The 17,455-nt window shown below is 41.9% G+C and overlaps 1 protein-coding gene across 3 annotated transcripts in view; it reads left to right on the top strand.

Moving 5' to 3' along the window:
• The window catches only part of LOC142106860 (circularly permutated Ras protein 1-like), a 105,337-nt gene that overhangs the window by 39,112 nt on the left and 48,770 nt on the right, over positions 1-17,455 (top strand). For all 3 annotated transcript variants that reach the window (XM_075189898.1, XM_075189896.1, XM_075189897.1), the window contains exons 4-7: positions 5,027-5,170; positions 7,541-7,612; positions 8,855-8,929; positions 9,855-9,932. In XM_075189898.1, the coding sequence (XP_075045999.1) occupies positions 5,027-5,170; positions 7,541-7,612; positions 8,855-8,929; positions 9,855-9,932 (369 nt within the window). The remainder of the gene's footprint in view (positions 1-5,026; positions 5,171-7,540; positions 7,613-8,854; positions 8,930-9,854; positions 9,933-17,455) is intronic.

The following is a 17,455-nucleotide window of genomic DNA, read 5'->3' on the forward strand; positions in this document are numbered from 1 at the left end:
TCCAAAGTGGCATCCTCAATTTGGGTATCACCGGCTACACTCGGGCTATTAAGGCACACATCAGCAGAATGCTCACGATTAGACATCCCACTGTTGGATGGACTCTCCACAGGGATTGTTGTCATTTGTGAATCAGAGCAAATATTCTCCTGTAATGCCTCACTGGTATCTTGCAGCTCAGCTTTGACGCGTAACAGTAGTTGTGCACCAATTGTAGGCTGGGTAACTTTTTGGGATCTGCCACTAATAGCCAAAGGTGAAGGCCTCATTCTCTCTTTGCCACTGCGTGTGTAGAATGGCATGCTTGCAATTTTTTTTTTATCGTCACTTAACTTTTGCTCAGTTACACTTCGTTTTCGCTTCAATACAGTAAATTTTTTTTTGGTTTTTGTTTTTTGCACTAATTTGAAAACACTCTGTTGTTTGACATCGCCTTGGCCAGATGACGTACTGGGAACACTAACATCAGGACTGGTGACAGAACCTGGTTGCTCATTTAGATCATATGTGGACTGCTTTGAATCCATTGCGTAGATACTGCTGACAGATATGACTTTTGACAGCCAGAAATATTAATGCACAATTAGAGAGGACACCCCAAAAACACTGAGGAGTGCTAACATTTATTGAGTAGATACTGCTGACAGATATGACTTTTGACAGCCAGAAATATTAATGCACAATTAGGGAGGACACCCCAAAAACACAGAGGAGTGCTAAAATTTATTGAGTAGATACTGCTGACAGATATGACTTTTGACAGCCAGAAATATTAATGCACAATTAGAGAGGACACCCCAAAAACACTGAGGAGTGCTTAAAATTATTGAGTAGATACTGCTGACAGATATGACTTTTGACAGCCAGAAATATTAATGCACAATTAGGGAGGACACCCCAAAAACACAGAGGAGTGCTAAAATTTATTGAGTAGATACTGCTGACAGATATGACTTTTGACAGCCAGAAATATTAATGCACAATTAGAGAGGACACCCCAAAAACACTGAGGAGTGCTTAAAATTATTGAGTAGATACTGCTGACAGATATGACTTTTGACAGCCAGAAATATTAATGCACAATTAGAGAGGACACCCCAAAAACACTGAGGAGTGCTAACATTTATTGAGTAGATACTGCTGACAGATATGACTTTTGACAGCCAGAAATATTAATGCACAATTAGGGAGGACACCCCAAAAACACAGAGGAGTGCTAAAATTTATTGAGTAGATACTGCTGACAGATATGACTTTTGACAGCCAGAAATATTAATGCACAATTAGAGAGGACACCCCAAAAACACTGAGGAGTGCTTAAAATTATTGAGTAGATACTGCTGACAGATATGACTTTTGACAGCCAGAAATATTAATGCACAATTAGGGAGGACACCCCAAAAACACAGAGGAGTGCTAAAATTTATTGAGTAGATACTGCTGACAGATATGACTTTTGACAGCCAGAAATATTAATGCACAATTAGAGAGGACACCCCAAAAACACTGCGGAGTGCTTAAAATTATTGAGTAGATACTGCTGACAGATATGACTTTTGACAGCCAGAAATATTAATGCACAATTAGAGAGGACACCCCAAAAACACTGAGGAGTGCTTAAAATTATTGAGTAGATACTGCTGACAGATATGACTTTTGACAGCCAGAAATATTAATGCACAATTAGAGAGGACACCCCAAAAACACTGAGGAGTGCTAACATTTATTGAGTAGATACTGCTGACAGATATGACTTTTGACAGCCAGAAATATTAATGCACAATTATGGGGGACAACCCAAAAGCGCTGGGGAGTGCCAAATATGAAGAAAAAATAATAAACCTCTATCCTCCTCTCTGCACTAGCGATTTTGGTTAGAGCAATTGCAAGAACAATATTGTATTCTTTCTCTGTCCCTGCTCTAATTAGCCTATGACTACACCCTGCTCTCTCCCTCTGTCAAATGGCGATGGATTGCTGTGGAGGCGTGTATTTATAAAGTTGAAGTATCGCGAGAACCGAGTCCCGAGATCCGACGACGTCACAATGACGTTCGGCCTCGATTTGGATTCGGAATTGGCGGGAGAGTACCGAGCTGCTCAGCTCGGTACTCGGATACCCAAAGTTCGGGTGGGTTCGGTTCTCGGAGAACCGGACCCGCCCATCTCTAGTAATAACTTTACCCCCAGGCAGATATACAGAATGTTAGGTTTACTAAAACAAAGTTCACCAGCGAAGCTATATCTTATAAGAAAAATTATACCACCACACTGTAACCATATAACATAATGACCAGAGGGAACACGTAACCATACAAGTACATACAACATGGAGTCTGCTCCGATAGTTACTCAGAACCGTAAGAGAGGCAGCGGTACAGCCTAGAGTCACCATCCTTCCAGTGGTCACACACTGAAGCACAAACCCACAGAGTTTGGTAGATTGGTGGATTGAAGAAGGCACCCCAATGTCATGCCTGGTCCCTTGGTCCAGCCCAGTGGGAATCATAAACCCCAACAATGCCTGAGATTCAAGTCAGTCAAGGATTACTGGGCACTGCTTTTAATGCCCCTGAAGTTTCCATGGTGTAAGGTGCTGGGTAATTAGGGGATGTCAGTCTCTGCTCCTGTCCCAATTGGTGTATCTTATGTTGGAGGGTCCAGTCCAGTGCTTAGTATCTGCCTCTTGTCTACTGCTGATTTTGGCTTCATACCACCTGGACATAAGTGGTCTCAACAATGTCTTTAAATCACCAAGAACAAAAGGGCATCATCCATAAAAATACAGATTGGTGCAGTACCCTTCTAGAGTCAATCCTTTGTTAAGTTTTTCTCAATTTGCCAAGCACCAGCTGACCAACACCTATGGAAAAATCTGACTGACCAGTCCATGCATCTCTCGTGCCTCAGAAACAAAGTAATAAAGACAGTCACAATGTCCCCCCACTCTAAAGATTATTAAATTAGGCTAAGCCAAGCAGAAGGCGAATTCTCAACCTCTCCCTCTTTGCCAACCTGGTTTATGAAGATGTCTTTTGTGCACAAAGGATAGGTTCACACCTAGATGTGCACCTTGTGGACTGTCCATAAACCAAGATACTTTGCTGTGCACATCAGGTGTGCTTTGTTAGTGAGCTCCATAGCGTTACTTACAAAGTAGACAGAGCCAGACTATACGGGTGAGTGCAGCTATAGATAACATCAAGTTAGATCTATCTGCTGTACCCACCATGAAGCATGGGACCTATAAGCACAGTGATTCCTAGACCAGAGAGAGAAAAACATTAATATCTTAATTAACATGTTTTAGTTTTGTAAGATTTATTACATGACACTGTTCTATATTTACATTGAGGCCACTACTGTACACTAGTACTGTATTTGAAAATACTTATTTGTTGATATATTTTTGAATCCAAGCTGAAAGTGACGTCCCCTTCAATATGATCTTTTTAATCTTTTTAATCTAAAGACCCTGATCCCTTAACATATCTTGTATGATGTCTTACCTCCTAACATTTGTATCCACATAAAGCACTTCATCCCCAAATAACATAAGGACTGAGCATGATCATAATACTATCCTGTTATACTGTATACAGACATAGGACACTGGATCTGACCACTGGACATGATCATAATACAATTCTATTACACTCTATACAGACATAGGACACTACACCCCCAACATGACCTGACCACTGGGCATGATCATAATGCAATTCTATTACACTGTATACAGACATAGGACACTACACCCCTAACATGACCTGACCACTGGGCATGATCATAATGCAATTCTATTACACTCTATACAGACATAGGACACTACATCCCCAACATGACCTGACCACTAGACATAATCATAATATAATTCTATTACACTGTATACAGACATAGGACACTACACCCCCAGTATGACCTAACCACTGGACATGATCATAATACAATTCTATTATACTGTATACAGACATAGGACACTACACCCGCAACATGACCTGACCACTGGACATGATCATAATACAATTCTATTACACTGTATACAGACATAGGACACTACACCCCCAACATGACCTGACCACTGGACATGATCATAATACAATTCTATTACACTCTATACAGACATAGGACACTGCACATATTCTCCATAACCTGATCACTGGACACAATCATAATACATTTATTTTATACTAACGGTGGACGACAGGAGGACCTATGACGACCTGCAGCCTGCCAAGCCTACACCTGCAGCCCACAGCTCTTTCCTGCTTTATGTCCTGTCACCCCAAGCTCTTAATCTCTCCTTCTTGCCTAGCTAAACTTACTGAATAAGAGGTGGGGCTGGGTGTGAAGATCAGTGGGTCACGAAGCAGAAAATAAAACTAAAGTTGATCTTATTCTTTTCATGGAGCAGTCGGTTTCTGTCGCTATGAATCTTCCAGTCTTACACCAAACTCTCAAAAGCTACAAGTCACATAGAATTGTCAGATTTGTTTTTTATAGCTTGTTTATCTTCCATTAAGATGTCTGCTGATATATTATAGATGTGTCTTTTTTTAAATTAAATGTAGTTTTAACTTTTTATGAAGATTAAGGGCTAGATTTACTAAACGGCGGGTTTGAAAAAGTGGAGATGTTGCCTATAGCAACCAATCAGATTCTCTCTGTCATTTGTTTAGTACATTGTTTAGTACATTCTACAAAATGACAGCTAGAATCTGATTGGATGCTATAGGCAACATCTCCACTTTTTCAAACCCGCCATTTAGTGAATCTAGCCCTAAGTATAATGTGTGAAGGTGTATCAGGTTTCCCATCATTAATCTGTACAGACATAGGACACTACACCCCCACTTGACCTGTCCACTGGACATTATCACAATACAATGTTACATGATATCCGCACATGAAAGCCTGTTTGCTTGAAAGCCAGGTTATATAGCTGCTTATAGTACTAAGGCTATTTTTTTTCCTCTAGTGTGGCAGAAGCTGCTATTATTGCATAATTAATAGTATTCTCCTTTTAGTGCTACCTCAGGACGGCAGGAGGTTTCAAAAATCTAAAGCACATCAGGATTTTCCGCTAGCATGTTGCACTAACTTAGAACAGCAGAAGGCACGACCTCCAATTCCAGATCGCAAGAAGAAACCTCCATTGTTTCAAAAGTCTGGTACAGTGATTCCATCCTAGATTCTACTTACAGCTGATATTCCTACAGTTTTCTGCTTAGCGCTGATATTCTACTGTTCCACTTGAGGCCATCTACTGGCATTGCATTAGTATTTTTTAATGCTAGTAAAAATTCTAGGGAAAACGTGTGTGAAACACATTTTGCATCCATTTTTGTTGTAGCCTTGTTACTAGATGGGCTAAGTTTGCTGTTTAAGACTAATCACTTAAATAAATTGTTCTGGTTGACACAATGCAACCTTTTGAGCAGACTTACCATGAGCTACTGAAACATTACTTATGCAGAGCCACATCTGGTGCAAAATCTAATGCAGAGCTATAACTAGTATCACACTTAGGGGTCTATTTACCAAGCATTTTTCCTGTGGTAAACCCCCGAAAACAACAGTTTTCGGGTGTTTACCGTGAAATCACTATGTACTATTGAAGCATCGCAGCAGATATCTCAGATATCTGCTGCTTTGCATTTCCTATCGTTTTTCTGAGCACTCCCCATAACAGTGTATGGGAAGTGCTCAGAACCGCTATGTATTAAAGGCTAACTAGAGAAAATTTTCTCTTTTTTTACATGTTAATGTACTCCATCTGAAGCTGGCGCCATCTGAAGCTGGCGTACATTAACATATCTGAAAACTTTCGCGCTGTCCAGCTCTGCTCTGAAGAGCAGAGCTGGACAGCGCATGTGTGGAGGGATCATGTGATCCCTTCCTGTCAATCATCCTGCAGTTTGCCAGCAAGGATGTTACTGCGCATGCACCAACTATTCAGTCGGTGCATGCGCACTAACAAAAAAAACAAAAAAAACAAGAGAAGATCATCGCAGCCTTGAAAAATGAGAAAAGACTGCGATGATCAGGTGAGTCACTTCTCAGGGACAGCAGGTTATCGGCACTGCTGTCCCTGAGAAGTTTTTTAATACATAGCCGTTACTTTTCAATCCTTATCAAGGAGATAAGGATTGAAAAGTATCAAGTCAAAAAAAACGAAGGGTCATAAATAGACCCCTTGAGGAGAGCATTTGACGACTGATAAGAATTATATGGACCAATTAGTCTGCTCAAGGTTAACAAGTGGATGGGGCAGATTGATTGTGAGTTAAAGCAGGACGGGGCAGGGCAGGCAAACGTGAAGAGTTGAGTTTTAAGTGAGTGCATGAAATATTGGACAAAAGGGGAAGAGTCTTGTCAGAGGGGAGATAGGGAGTAGCATATTCCTGCAGGTGGGTGTATGTGAGGTGGTGAAAGGATGAAACAAGAAGGTCACCAACAGAACTGAGTGGGAGAGTAGGGACGTAACTAAGGCAGGAGATGATAGGAGCATCATTAAGGGACTTGATGACATTGAGGGAGAGGAAAAGGTGAACCTTGGCAATGTTGTGAAGGTAGAGGCGACAGGATTGCGCTAGGGACTGGATGTGGGGAGAGAAGATGAAGGCAGAATCAATGATGACCCCTAGGAGAACAGGGGAGAGGTGGCGATATCAACTGTGAGAGAAACGGGAGAAGTTGATGGGACATTGAGCAGTAGATAGATGACAAGCACAGTTTTGCTTATGTTGAGATTGAGGTAGTGTACAGCTACCTAAGTGGAGATGGCAGAGTGTCTGTCGGACATGCGGGAGAAGAAAGAAGGAGAAAGGTCAAGGGAGCAAAGAGAGAGCTCTAAGGAGGAGATGCTGTGAGGATTAGAGTCAATTGTCCCCTTGAAGTAGAGTGACCATGGCTGTTTCTGTATGGTTTAGGCATATTTTAGTATCATAGTTATTTAACAAAAGATTAACACAGGAAATATCAGATATCTTCTGCATTAGGCTAATTATGGCAGAATACCGGAATCCCCATAATTCTCAATGGGGACTGTGATGTGGGCCAATTTATCAAGCTCGCAAGAGAGCATTGCAACAGGCTTCGTACTCTCCCCTCTATTAAATAACTAAGGTCACACATGTAGTATAGACTCCAAGGGGTAAATGTATGAAGCTCCGGGTTCTTCAACACCTGCGAGTTCAGCGTTTTCGGCGCTTAAATTTAAAGCGGCGCTGCCTTGTAAAGGGAAGTTTCCCTTTACAAGGCAGCGCCGCTTTAAATTTAATCGCCGAAGACGCTGAACTCGCGGGTATTGAAGAACCCGGAGCTTCATACATTTACACCCAGGTCAGAACCCGGAGTTGTTATTAAGGCAGAGTCATCGCTGGGACAGCCTCTTATCAGATGCGATATATCGTCCTTTATTGTTGCTATAAGGGATGATAATTAAAAAGTGTGGCCAATAGTAATTAGGCCCGTTAGCATGATGTTGAATTCTGGGAAAAGTACATCTTAATTAAATGTAATTTTGTACTTGAATACAGGTGCTACTAAGTCTGACACAGTTACTTATGACTATGCCTCAGAAGGTCCCATACCGAATTTAGTACCTTACGGTAAGTACAAGACTGCTCACAATTGATATTCCATATAGTGTAATAAGTGTGGAGTAATAAGTAAAGATATTTCATATAGTATTTTACTTACCATTGTTGTTACATCTGCTGTTGCCCTAACCACTAATATTCCGTATGTCATTCATGATATTCCAACTAATTACTCTCACTACTCCTATTATAGAGTCACCACTATACCATCTAGTGTTATACTGACTACTGATATTCCATCTGGTGTTCCAATCACTACTGATATTCCATCTAGTGTTCTAATCACTACTGATATTCCATCTATTGCTCAACTCCCCATTGATATCCCATCTATTGCTCAACTCACCATTGATATCCCATCTATTGTTCAACTCACCACTAATATCCCATCTATTGTTCAACTCACCACTGATATCCCATCTATTGCTTAACCCACCACTGATATCCCATCTATTGCTCAACTCACCACTGATATCCCATCTATTGTTCAACTCACCACTGCTATCCCATCTAGTGCTCAACCTACCACTGATATCCCATCTATTGCTCAACTCACCACTGATATCCCATCTATTGCTTAACTCACCACTGATATGCCATCTACTGCTCAACTCACCACTGATATCCCATCTATTGTTCAACTCACCACTGATATCCCATCTATTGCTTAACCCACCACTGATATCCCATCTATTGCTCAACTCACCACTGATATCCCATCTATTGTTCAACTCACCACTGATATCCCATCTAGTGCTCAACCTACCACTGATATCCCATCTAGTGCTCAACCTACCACTGATATCCCATCTACTGTTCAACTCACCCCTGATATCCCATCTATTGTTCAACTCACCACTGATATCCCATCTATTGTTCAACTCACCACTGATATCCCATCTATTGTTCAACTCACCACTGATATCCCATCTATTGTTCAACTCACCACTGATATCCCATCTAGTGCTCAACCTACCACTGATATCCCATCTACTGTTCAACTCACCACTGATATCCCATCTATTGTTCAACTCACCACTGATATCCCATCTATTGTTCAACTCACCACTGATATCCCATCTATTGTTCAACTCACCACTGATATCCCATCTATTGTTCAACTCACCACAGCCATTGCTAAGTTACAACATTTGTTAGTCAATCTTTTAATGCTATTTATTGTTCGCATAAATATGATGTGGAATTCTGGGAAATTATATTAATGAAATGTAACTTTCTACTTGAATACAGGTGCTACTAAGTCTGACACAGTTATGTATGACTATGCTACCTCTGAAGTGCCCACAACAAATGCAGGCCCTTGCAGTAAGTACAAGATAATTCTAGTCATGGCAGCAATTCTAATGCTTTAAGTTTTATCCTCTACTTTTACTTCTTCTGCCAGTGTTTTACTTGACACTAATAATTCTCACCAGTCACCACTGATTTAACAAGTGCTTATGATTGATATTCAATATAGGGTTCTACTCATCACTGTTCCATCTGGTGTTACGCTTACCACTGATATTCCATAAGGCATTCATGATATTCCTTCTAACGTTTCACCCACTACTCACCACTGATATTTTATATATCTTGTATTCTGCCCACAATTATTATCACTGTTAATTACTAATAATAACTATAATGACTATTAAATTATTATAATAACTACTAATCATTATTAATCCCCGATAATCACTATTATTATTAGTCTCGAGTTCAACTCAACACTATTTCATCTAGTGTTCCACTCAAAACTGATATTCCATCTTGTAGTCCACTCTCTACTGATATTCCCCTAGTGTTCTACTCACTGCTAAAGTTCCTGTAGTGTTCAAGTCACCACTGATATTCCTCTAGTGTTTTCTTCTCCACTGATATTTCATCTAACGTTCAACTCACCACTGTTATTCCTTCTGTGCTCTACTCACCACTGATATTCCTCTGGTGTTTTCTTCTCCACTGATATTTCATCTAACGTTCAACTCACCACTGTTATTCCTTCTGTGCTCTACTCACCACTGATATTCCTCTGGTATTCCATTCACCACTGCCATTGCTAAATTAGAAAATCTATACATTACTCTTTTTAATGTTTTTTCTTGTTAGCATATACATGATGATGAATTTTAGCAGTACACCTCAATTTAGTAGTAGTATTAAAATGACATTGAATTATAGGATGAGTTGTGCAGGAAATTTCCTATCCCAAGGGATAGCTAAAGTATAACTTTCTACTTGAATACAGGTGCTACTAAGTCTGGCAAAAATGTATATGATGATGCCATCTATGAAGACGTACCCAAACTTGATTTAGAACCTGGTGGTAAGTAGAGAGATTACTGATGTACAGCTGGTAACAGTTCTAATACTTCAAAGCTTTATCCTCTGCTTTTACTTCTTCTTCAGTGTTCTACTTGTCCCTGACATTCCTCACTACTCACCAATGATCTAGCTATCAACTCACAGTGGATATATCATCTAATGTTCTACTAATCTAGATTTTATTGATACCAGCTTGCACTCCTCAGGAATGAAGCCAAAAATGCGACTGAATTAGCATCATACCAATTATAAGGTGGATATTGATCATTAGATAGATCTTCTAAAAAAATCCAATGTAAGAATATACTAGAAAGCAAGATGTCTGAATATTCTATGATTGCTTCATATATATTCATACGAGTCTAGACATTGCCTGTTGTATCTTCTTTAAGGCCCCCATAACCACAGACCATGCCTGCTATACTTATGAATTACTATTCTATGTTAGAAAAGCTGTTGGGTAGTTGTCTGATAATGTGATCTCCAAGCCCATTGGATCTACATATGAAGATGAAGGATCTGTAGTGGGGCCATACATAACATCTTCTGATGTGAAGATGTTATGATTCCTAGTGCATTCAGGAAGCAGCAACAGAAGTATGATAAACTAAATGACTTTATTCAGGCAAAATACATAAACAGGGATTCAGTTTGTGGGATATGCAGATTTCCAGGTAGCAGTCTAAACGGGTTTAACTCAAATCCACAGATAAGAACAGGTGTGATCAATGGTAGGAAAGTCCACAGAGCAACAGGTTCCAAGTAATGGCAGGTACAGTTAAATAGCAGGGACAAGAATAATGAGTTACCCCAGTCCAGGAGGCACGAGGCTGTCCAGGGAAGCAGACAAACGGAGTCCAGTGACCAAGCAGAGATCAGGGTAAGCAGAATCCAATAGCCAGGCAGAGGTCAAAGTCACAAGTGAATGAACATAGTCCATTAATCAAGCCGAGGTCAGGGCAACAAGCAGGGTCCAGGAATCAGGCAGAGGGTCACAACCGGAGATCAAACAGCAGCAAAGCAGAACATGAACAGGGATAAACCAGTAGCTGCCAGGGATAAACTGCACTGAGCACAGGTTGAGGCAGGTATTAGAAGCTGTGACACAGGTGCAGTTCTAATTAGGCATGGAGGTTAACCTGTACAGGCATGGTGCAAGCTCAGGAGCAGAACAGCAGCACCTCTGGTGGATTAAAGGTGCTGCTGTCACATACAAAACATAGATTTGTAACAGAAGAGAAGGGAAGATTAGGGAATTTCGTAGCTAAATATGGGTTAGGCCCACTCATGCAACTTATACTGTATGCAAAAATAAATGCAAAAGGAGATTTTGTATGCTAAACATGATATTTTAATGAGAGTCAAGAGTTGACAAAATAGTCATGAGGGAGGGGGTTGTGGCAGAACTTCTTTCCTCCTGCAATATGACCTGCTTTTTGTGAAACTCAGAAGATGTCAGAGATTGGGTGTTAGGCAATACTTTCAAGTGAACATCTCTTTGTGCCAACCAGGGGGCAATTTATACACACAAATACCAATGTAATAAAAACATTAAACTGTACAGTAGTGAGATATGTCCCTATGTCCCCTCACTCTATGTCCCGATGTCCCCCCACACATAAATTAGTCTTGAAGAAACTGTATTTTAGTAGTGTAAACATTACATTTAAAGAGCAAGCAAAGCCACTATTTCAGAGCAAAATATATCAATGTCATCTTTTTGGTGAGTTGAATAGCGCACATGAAATCACTGAAGTGTTTATACTTAACTAACTATGTCTACCTGCTCCCTTTCACTTCTCTGCAGCAGGTTGCCATGTTAGGAGAGAGAGTTGGCTGGTTACCTGGTAGCTTTGCAGAAATGCATTGTGTGGATTAATATGCCATACAGTGATGTCACAGCAGCTCAAATGACTGCATTATCAGCTTTTGGACCATATCAGATCCCATTAAGGTACCTTAAGTTATGAGTGGACTATTTAGAAGATCTGCAGGGGATTGTCAAGTTTACATTGATCAATGTCTTTTACCATCCTGGTTATCTGAAAATGTAATTTTTAGGGGTTCAGAGAATCTAGATTTTAGAGCTTTGAAATGACAATGTAATATTTTCTTCCTTATGCATTTCCATCTGGACTCATTTGGTGAAACAAGGTATTAATATCACCCTAACCAGCCTGTCCCTCATTTCTCACAAAATGTGGATTATAGCATGTACTTTTTATAGCCCTTGCTTTTGTTCCCCAGCTCAACAGAATACCACTGCAGTGTCTAATTACATTAAACGTGGATAAGGTGACATTGTAGCTCATTGTAAATATGTATATTGTTTATTGTATCTTGTTGATATTGCATGAAAGCGGTTAGTCATTGTCCTTAAAGTGAAACCAGATGGGTTATGGGTAAGGATCAGATTGCAGGATACAGGTGAGGGGGAAGGCCAATTAGTATCCATTGTTCTCAACATGACTAGTTCAGACATTTCGTCTAGAACCCAGCAGGAGACCTTCTGTGGAAGTACAGCTCATCTCCACTCCCCCTCCAAACCCCGGATACAGTAACACCAATGGTTAAGAAGGATAGACCCAGGGGTTTGCCCAGGGAGGGGAAAACACTGTGAAATTAGACCCTAGATATAAGGAGCCACTCCAGGGAGGGAAGGAGGTGGTCATTCTGTGATTTTATTCCTGGAAGGTGCAAGGTCTGGTTGTTCACTACCAGAATCTACATATGCAGCTAAGAGAGGTCCATGGGTCGTCAAATCTGAATAGCCAGGTGATTGTATCTCCTTAAGTTATTGGAGTAATGGACAGATGATGTGGTATACCTGCCTGGCATTTATTTACTGTGTGTACATAATAATCTAGTGATTGTTTTTATTACAATAAATGTATTGCTTTATTTTCTAACTGCATTTGCCTGAGGGACTATACGAACCCTAAAAGGTACTGCTTAGACTTCCCTGGCATGCTAAAGCATCCCTGAGTGGCCAGTCAGCGTGAAGTGGGTAGCACTGGGCCAGATATACCTGTTATCTTGACAACTCACAATCCCGGAAATGATCATGCAGACCATGTGCACATGGATGCACCTATGTATTCACTAGGCATATAAATAGGCTGATTTATACGCGGCATATGCTGCGGATTTGCATATTTCACTCTTAGTTACTGGTCCTTAATCCAATAAACCAAATTTGTTGCAGCCAATGTAATTATATTTACCAGAAAACCTGTAAATGCTCATCGCTCCCATTGTCACCGTGTACAGAATATGATGCTATCAGTTTCTCAGATAAAGGTTGTTAGATGTTGAACATGCTTTTTTTCTCTGTGGTTTCTATATCTTTTTAAAGCTTTAGACTGCTTAATGATTTCTTCATTGTTTTATTTGTTATGGAAATCAGTGAATAATAACTCTCATAAAAAGGGTCAGGGGTAGGCTGGCCTGGGGGGCAGGGGGGCATCTGCCCCCTGGGCTGGTCCCATAGTGGGCTACCTTGGGCTGGGTCACTGGGCCACCTGCATACTTTTCATATAAAATAGGTTGCTGATAGAGATGAGCGCACTCGGATTTTTGAAATCCGAGCCCACCCGAACGTTGCCGATCCGAGTCGGATCCGAGACAGATCCGGGTATTGGCGCCAAATTCAAATCTGAAACTGAGGCTCTGACTCATAATCCCGTTGTCGGATCTCGCGATACTCGGATCCTATAAATTCCCCGCTAGTCGCCGCCATCTTCACTCGGGCATTGATCAGGGTAGAGGGAGGGTGTGTTAGGTGGTCCTCTGTCCTGGTAGATCTCGTGCTGTGCTGTTTAGTTCTGTGCTGTGCTGTGCTGTGCTGTGTTCTGCAGTATCAGTCCAGTGGTGCTGTGTGCTGTGCTCTGTCCTTCTGAGGTCAGTGGTGCTGCTGGGTCCTGTGCTGTGTCCTGTTCAGTCCAGTGGTGCTGTGTCCTGTGCTCTGTGCTTCTAAGGGCATAGTTATTTCCCCAATATTCCCCTGTGTTTAAAAAAATAAAAAAAAGTTATTTAAAAAAATACCAAAAACTAATTTAATTTTTTTTTAATTACCACAAAATTTGCACAACCAATCCTGCAGTATAAGCCCATTGGTACTGCAATATTACCAAGTTCACACATTCAGCAGTAAAAGTCCAGTGGTACTGCAATATTACAAAGTTCACACATTCTGCAGTATCAGTCCAGTGGTGCTGTGTCCTGTGCTCTGTCCTGCTGAGTTCCGTAGTGCTGCTGGGTCCTGTGCTGTGTCCTGTTCAGTCCAGTGGTGCTGTGTCCTGTGCTCTGTGCTTCTAAGGGCATAGTTATTTCCCCATTATTCCCAAGTTTTTAAAAAATAAAAAAAAAGTAAAAAAAAATAAAAAATAAAAAATTTAAAAAAAAATATATAATTATAACCAAATTTGCAAAACCAATCCAGCAGTATAAGCCCATTGGTACTGCAATATTACCAAGTTCACACATTCAGCAGTAAAAGTCCAGTGGTACTGCAATATTACAAAGTTCACACATTCTGCAGTATCAGTCCAGTGGTGCTGTGTCCTGTGCTCTGTCCTGCTGAGTTCCGTAGTGCTGCTGGGTCCTGTGCTGTGTCCTGTTCAGTCCAGTGGTGCTGTGTCCTGTGCTCTGTGCTTCTAAGGGCATAGTTATTTCCCCATTATTCCCAAGTTTTTTTAAAAAAAAAAAAAAATTATAAAAAATATTAAAATAATTTTTTTTTAAAAAAAGTAATTATAACCAAATTTGCAAAACCAATCCAGCAGTATAAGTCCATTGGTACTGCAATATTACCAAGTTCACACATTCTGCAGTATCTTGTGCTACATATAATGGAGACCAAAAATTTGGAGGATAAAGTAGGGAAAGATCAAGACCCACTTCCTCCTAATGCTGAAGCTGCTGCCACTAGTCATGACATAGACGATGAAATGTCATCAACGTCGTCTTCCAAGCCCGATGCCCAATCTCGTAGTACCGGGCATGTAAAACCCAAAAAGCCCAAGTTAAGAAAAAGTAGCAAAAAGAGAAACTTAAAATCATCTGAGGAGAAACGTAAAGTTGCCAATATGCCATTTACGACACGGAGTGGCAAGGAACGGCTTAGGCCCTGGCCCGTGTTCATGACTAGTGGTTCAGCTTCACCCACGGATCTTATCCCTCCTCCTCCTCCCCCCTCCAAAAAATTGAAGAGAGTTATGCTGTCAGCAACAAAACAGCAAACAACTCTGCCTTCTAAAGAGAAATTATCACAAATCCTCAAGGCGAGTCCAAGGGTGTTGGTGGTTGTCAAGCCTGACCTTCCCATCACTGTACGGGAAGAGGTGGCTCGGGAGGAGCCTATTGATGATGTAGCTGGCGCTGTGGAGGAACTTGATGATGAGGATGGTGATGTGGTTATTGTAAATGAGGCACCAGGGGGGGAAACAGCTGATGTCCATGGGATGAAAAAGCCCATCATCATGCCTGGTCAGAAGACCAAAAAATGCACCTCTTCGGTCTGGAGTTATTTTTATCCAAATCCAGACAACCAATGTATGGCCATATGTAGCTTATGTAAAGCTCAAATAAGCAGGGGTAAGGATCTTGCCCACCTAGGAACATCCTCCCTTATACGTCACCTGAATAACCTTCATAGTTCAGTGGTTAGTTCAGGAACTGGGGCTAGGACCCTCATCGGTACAGGGACACCTAAATCCTGTGGTCCAGTTGGATACACACCAGCAACACCCTCCTCGTCAACTTCCTCCACAATCTCCATCAGATTCAGTCCTGCAGCCCAAGTCAGCAGCCAGACTGAGTCCTCCTCAATACGGGATTCATCCGAGGAATCCTGCAGCGGTACGCCTACTACTGCCACTGCTGCTGTTGCTGCTGTTAGTCGGTCATCTTCCCAGAGGGGAAGTCGTAAGACCGCTAAGTCTTTCACAAAACAATTGACCGTCCAACAGTCGTTTGCCATGACCACCAAATACGATAGTAGTCACCCTATTGCAAAGCGTATAACTGCGGCTGTAACTGCAATGTTGGTGTTAGACGTGCGCCCGGTGTCTGCCATCAGTGGAGTGGGATTTAGAGGGTTGATGGAGGTATTGTGTCCCCGGTACCAAATCCCGTCGAGATTCCACTTCACTAGGCAGGCGATACCAAAAATGTACAGAGAAGTACGATCAAGTGTCCTCAGTGCTCTAAAAAATGCGGTTGTACCCACTGTCCACTTAACCACGGACATGTGGACAAGTGGTTCTGGGCAAACGAAGGACTATATGACTGTGACAGCCCACTGGGTAGATGCATCCCCTTCCGCAGCAACAGCAACAGCTGCATCAGTAGCAGCATCTACAAAATGGCTGCTCGTGCAAAGGCAGGCAACATTGTGTATTACAGGCTTTAATAAGAGGCACAACGCTGACAACATATTAGAGAAACTGAGGGAAATTATCTCCCAGTGGCTTACCCCACTTAGACTCTCATGGGGATTTGTGGTGTCAGACAATGCCAGTAACATTGTGCGGGCATTAAATATGGGCAATTTCCAGCACGTCCCATGTTTTGCCCACACCATTAATTTGGTGGTGCAGCATTACCTCAAGAGTGATAGGGGTGTGCAGGAGATGCTTGTGGTGGCGCGCAAAATTGCTGGACACTTTCGGCATTCAGCCAGTGCCTACCGCAGACTAGAGGCACATCAAAAAAGCATGAACCTGCCCTGCCATCACCTCAAACAAGAGGTTGTGACACGCTGGAACTCCACCCTCTATATGCTGCAGAGGATGGAGGAGCAGCAAAAGGCCATTCAGGCCTACACAGCCACCTACGACATAGGCAAAGGAGTGGGGATGCACCTCAGTCAAGCGCAGTGGAGACTGATTTCCGTGTTGTGCAAGGTTCTGCAGCCATTTGAACTTGCCACACGAGAAGTCAGTTCCGACACTGCCAGCTTGAGTCAAGTCATTCCCCTGATCAGGCTGTTGCAGAAGCAGCTGGAGAAAGTGAGGGAGGAGATGGTAAGCCATTGCGATTACACCAAGCATGTAGCTCTTGTGGATGTAGCCCTTCGTACGCTTTGCCAGGATCAGAGGGTGGTCACTCTTTTAAAGTCAGAGGAATACATTCTGGCCACCGTGCTCGATCCTCGGTTTAAAGCGTATGTTGTGTCTCTGTTTCCGGCGGACACAAGTCTACAGCGGTGCAAAGACCTGCTGGTCAGGAGATTGTCCTCTGAAGAGGACCGTGACATGCCAACAGCTCCACCCTCATTTTCCTCCACATCTATGGCTGCGAGGAAAAAGCTCAGTTTTCCCAAAAGAGGCGCTGGCGGGGATGCTGATAACATCTGGTCCGGACTGAAGGACCTGCCAACCATTGCAGACATGTCTACTCTCGCTGCATTGGATGCTGTCACAATAGAAAAAATTGTGGATGATTACTTTGCTGACACCATCCAAGTAGACATGTCAGACAGTCCATATTGTTACTGGCAGGAAAAAAAGGCAGTTTGGAAGC

Source organism: Mixophyes fleayi, chromosome 11 (assembly GCF_038048845.1).
Source record: "Mixophyes fleayi isolate aMixFle1 chromosome 11, aMixFle1.hap1, whole genome shotgun sequence".
NCBI lineage: Eukaryota > Metazoa > Chordata > Amphibia > Anura > Limnodynastidae > Mixophyes > Mixophyes fleayi.